Source organism: Diaphorina citri, unplaced genomic scaffold (genome assembly GCF_000475195.1).
Source record: "Diaphorina citri unplaced genomic scaffold, Diaci psyllid genome assembly version 1.1 scaffold5857, whole genome shotgun sequence".
Classification (NCBI taxonomy): domain Eukaryota; kingdom Metazoa; phylum Arthropoda; class Insecta; order Hemiptera; family Psyllidae; genus Diaphorina; species Diaphorina citri.
In genome coordinates this window covers 1-4,682 of record NW_007383233.1, presented here as the reverse complement: position 1 = coordinate 4,682, position 4,682 = coordinate 1, and the positions used below count along the sequence as shown (strand labels likewise).

Below are 4,682 nucleotides of genomic sequence, written 5' to 3'. Positions count from 1 at the left end.
ATAGACGCAGGTATTGAAACCTATCAAAATTAATTTGAAAATAAATTCGATCGAAGTTTTACGTTGCGTGATAATTTGTTAGATAAACAAGTTAATTTCACGATACGCACTCTCTCGAATCAGATTTGTCACTGGTTTCACCACTTACTATCGAACGGTTTGTCCAATTCTGATGAAATTCAGAAGAAAAATCTCAAGGTAATTAGTTATGCTGTTATACCTCCAAAAAAAGTTGTTAACCTGCTCTCAACTTAACCACAAATAGGTAATTCATGGTTCAGATTTTACTATGACTACGAGTATCACTTACGGTAATTTCCGTGAGTCCCTCACACCTAGGATCGCCCCGTCTGGACCCCATGAACACGGACTTGAGATGGGGTCTCTCGGACAATAGTTTACCCAGTCCTTCCTTCATCGGACCCGTCATTTCTATCAGCTCCAAGTTATATCTGAAAACAAGAGACCAAGATTAAATAAGGGTAATAGAAAGTAAAAATTAAAACGAGCCATCTTAGATATCTTGTAGAGCGTCTGACTTGAGATGGGGTCTCTCGGACAATAGTTTACCCAGTCCTTCCTTCATCGGACCCGTCATTTCTATCAGCTCCAAGTTATATCTGAGAACAAGAGACCAAGATTAAATAAGGGTAAGAGAAAGTAAAAATTAAAACGAGCCATCTTAGATATCTTGTAGAGCGTCTGACTTGAGATGGGGTCTCTCGGACAATAGTTTACCCAGTCCTTCCTTCATAGGTCCTGTCATTTCTATCAGCTCCAAGTTATATCTGAGAGAAAAGAGAACATTATTAAAATTTTATATTATATAGCAATTAAAAGTTATCTACAATCTTATGGGACGAAAACCCACAATATTATGGGAAAACTTTGAACTACATCTTTCTGACTCCCCATGAGCTCACGTGACGTGAGGGTAGTGTGTTTCTACCTTTAGATACATATCTTGGAAAAAAAGCGCGTCTGCCTTGTAAGCGCCAAATAGCGGGTTCGACTGCCACCCGAGGCGGATTTTATCCTAGACTGATAAGGTTAGCTCTCGGAAGGTTAGCTGGCTTTCTCCTATTAAAGTGGCTACTCAATTGTCCTCACGAGGCTGAGTGCACCCCGAACTCCAAGCACAGAGCCGAAAAAAAACCTCGACCCCGCCGGGAATCAAAGTTTTTTTCCAAGGCCTGCTACAACTGCACACTTCAATTATTTCACACAATAAAGTAGAACCTCAATTATTTCAAAAATTGGGACCGAGGGTAGTTGAAATAATTGAAATTCTGTATAAAACAATGGAAAAGGGGGCAAAATTTAGATACGAAAGAACACAATGGTTAATAAATACCCTATTTTGAACTGATTTTGGGGTTGAAATAATAGAGGTTCTAACTGTATTGGTTTTACAACAAATTTCATGGATTCTGCAGTGATACCTCTACTTCCTTACTTTTTGTCTCCATATGAACTTACCTTTCAAATCTTCAAACTATGGAGAACACTTCTAATTAATCCTACTGAAAAATAAATACTGAAAGCATTGTTTCTAGGTTTCTACCAATACCAATTATTTAATTGGAACAGCCCTAAAGGATGGGTTAAGCGACTACTTCTAAATACAATTTTGAAAAAAAAAAAAAAAAAAAAATATATATTTGAGATACCATCCAAGTCTTGAACCTATGGGTTAGTAACCTAGTCTGCTCTGCTTCTTTCTTTATACAAAGTTAAAACTTTGTATTCCTAGGTGGGCAGGTCTTAAAAAAGAATAAATTCAAAGTTTAAAAAAAGAGAGGAAATTGAAGTCTCCTTTACCTTTGACAGCCTTGGGTATTTGGTCCACATACTGAGGTTTGATGAGAGCTTTCAGATCATCTTCGAGAATCTTGGTGAAATAATTCTGCAACTCGGAACCACGGAAGTGTTGTAGAATTTCATTCCAATCAGGTGGACTCGAGTAGCGGCCCAAGTTGGGTTTCTGTTTACCTAAAGGAGGAAGAAATCATTATTTTATTAGGTAAGTATTTATTTTTTCCATTTTCTGAGTTTTTTTTCTTTGGTGTAGGTATCTAGCAAATTCAATAATTCCTTGATAATTTTGATTTTTTATTTAATTGTCAAATTTACTTTATCAAAATACATACAAAAAGGACTAAAACCAAAGATTTTCTCAGCATGGAAATCAAAGAAGATTAAAAAAATAATTACCTGCTAAAATTTTGAGTGCTGTTGATTTGCCTATACCATTTGTTCCTACCAATCCCAACACTTCTCCAGGAAGAAATCATTATTTTATTAGGTAAGTATTTATTTTTTCCATTTTATGAGTTTTTTTTTCTTCGGTGTAGGTATCTAGCAAATTCAATAATTCCTTGATAATTTTGATTTTTTATTTGTCAAATTTACTTTATCAAAATACATACAAAAAGGACTAAAACCAAAGATTTTCTCAGGATGAAAATCAAAGAAGATTAAAAAAACAATTACCTGCTAAAATTTTGAGTGCTGTTGATTTGCCTATACCATTTGTTCCTACCAATCCCAACACTTCTCCGGGTCGGGGAATGGGCAGCCGATGAAGTTTGAATGAATTCTGTGAGTACCGATGAGTTGTGTCTTTTTCCAAGTTGGAGGGCAAATTGATAATTGTGATGGCTTCGAATGGACATTTCTTTACGCAAATACCACAACCTAGGGAAAAAGGGGAAAACTGTTGTGTCTTTTTCCAAGTTGGAGGGCAAATTGATAATTGTGATGGCTTCGAATGGACATTTCTTTACGCAAATACCACAACCTAGGGATAAAGAGGAAAATTGAACAATTATTTTTTGACAAAGGATCAATAGGTAAACAATGTTAGAAGAACTAAGAAGTCAAAGTTTTTTTCCAAGGCCTGCTACAACTGCACACTTCAATTATTTCACACAATAAAGTAGAACCTCAATTATTTCAAAAATTGGGACTGAGGGTAGTTGAAATAATTGAAATTCTGTATAAAACAATGGAAAAGGGAGCAAAATTTAGATACGAAAGAACACAATGGTTAAAAAATACCCTATTTAGAACTGATTTGGGGGTTGAAATAATAGAGGTTCTACTGTATTAATGAAAAAAAAAAAAAAAGTCGAGTCGAAGAAGAAAAATAGAATATTATGTATTGAATTGAATTTATATTTTTGTCGAAAAATGATTCGAGTTTAATTTTTTTTTTCTCATTTTACAATTTTATTTTCCATTTCACTTACCAAGGAGAACGATAATTTCAGAGTCCGTGAACTGTCCTTGCACAACTTCCAATTTGAACTCGCCCATCGTTTTACTCATGGCAGGATACTCATAGTGATTCATACGCTTGATCTAGAATTAGAAATTAGGATTATGGAGACATTTTTGTTCTTGTAGGAGTTTTGGTCCTATTGTCCCGAAAATTTCATGGATTCTGCAGTGATACCTCTACTTCCTTACTTTTTGTCTCCATATGAACTTACCTTTCAAATCTTCAAACTATGGAGAACCCTTCTAATTAATCCTACTGAAAAATAAATAAATACTGAAAGCACTGTTTCTAGGTTTCTACCAATACCAATTATTTAATTGGAACAGCCCTAAAGGATGGAATAAGCTACTACAAATCTGCCTCTAATTTATTATTACCTACTTCTAAATACAAAACATATTATTTAATTGGAACAGCCCTAAAGGATGGGTTAAGTGACTACATCTAAATACAAAACATACCTATACACAATTCTTCACTGATTGAAGCTATTTTATCTCCGGGTGTAACTTCAATGCACAGTTTTCCCATGCGGACCACCGGGCAGGATTTTTTGCATTCTTGACGGCATCTCTTTGGCTTACACTTGTCAGTGTTCACAATGGCTATCCTAGTCAGCTTGTCTGACTCTTCAATTGGCTTCTTTTTACTCGACATCCTGAAATGAAAAATAGTCTAAAGTTAAAACAAAAATTTGATGAAAGGGTAATTAATCAGAAGCCACTGCAATGAAAAAGAAAGCTCCTTTCCATTGATGTGACTTCTGAACAAGTACTAGATTGAGCACTATGCAAAGCCACAGAAAGAGGGCAGACTATTACAATATGTGAGATTTAGGACAACTCTTTCAGAATCAATTGAAATCAAAGTACTGCTTGGGCATGTAGGTAAATCGTTCATAGTACAACAGGAGAACTTACTGTGAAAGGCAGTGAAAGCTGAGTACTTACATTCAACAATAATTTAGTAAAATTTCTTGATCTACCCTATTTAGGTGAAGGATATGAATCTGATCTGATCAACTAAGCTACAAAATCCTAACCTCAAAATATCTCACACGTATGTTTAGCGTAAAATCTTGTGATTATAAAATAACCGGTCAATTTTCCGGGGTTCCAACGACCTAGAAGAGCTTTTGGTAGGGTTTCCTTGAAGAAAAGTCCACTTACCTTGGTTTTTAGACTGTCAATTGGCGACTCTGCCCAAAATTTAAAACCGTCACCAAAATTTGTCGGATGTCGGACCACTTGATTGATGAGAAGTTGGCAAACTTTAAACTTTCAACTTTCTTTTTGTTTTGTTGTACATCGGTGAACACAGCTGTGGGAATTTCTGCCCACAATTAACAATTAAAATGCTCAAGTCTTCAGGATCTTCAAGAGGGAATATGGAAAACACT

The 4,682-nt window shown here is 35.4% G+C and overlaps 1 protein-coding gene across 1 annotated transcript in view; it reads right to left on the bottom strand.

The window, feature by feature from the left end:
* LOC103521745 (ATP-binding cassette sub-family E member 1) overlaps positions 1-4,670 on the bottom strand; it is a gene marked incomplete at its 3' end in the record, with an annotated part of 21,165 nt that extends 16,495 nt beyond the window's left edge. The window contains 5 exon segments of the mRNA XM_026832278.1: positions 1,822-1,992; positions 2,494-2,644; positions 2,748-2,800; positions 3,745-3,941; positions 4,453-4,670. Of these exon segments, the coding sequence (XP_026688079.1) occupies positions 1,822-1,992; positions 2,494-2,644; positions 2,748-2,800; positions 3,745-3,940 (571 nt within the window).
* Between the last annotated feature and the right edge of the window lie 12 nt (positions 4,671-4,682).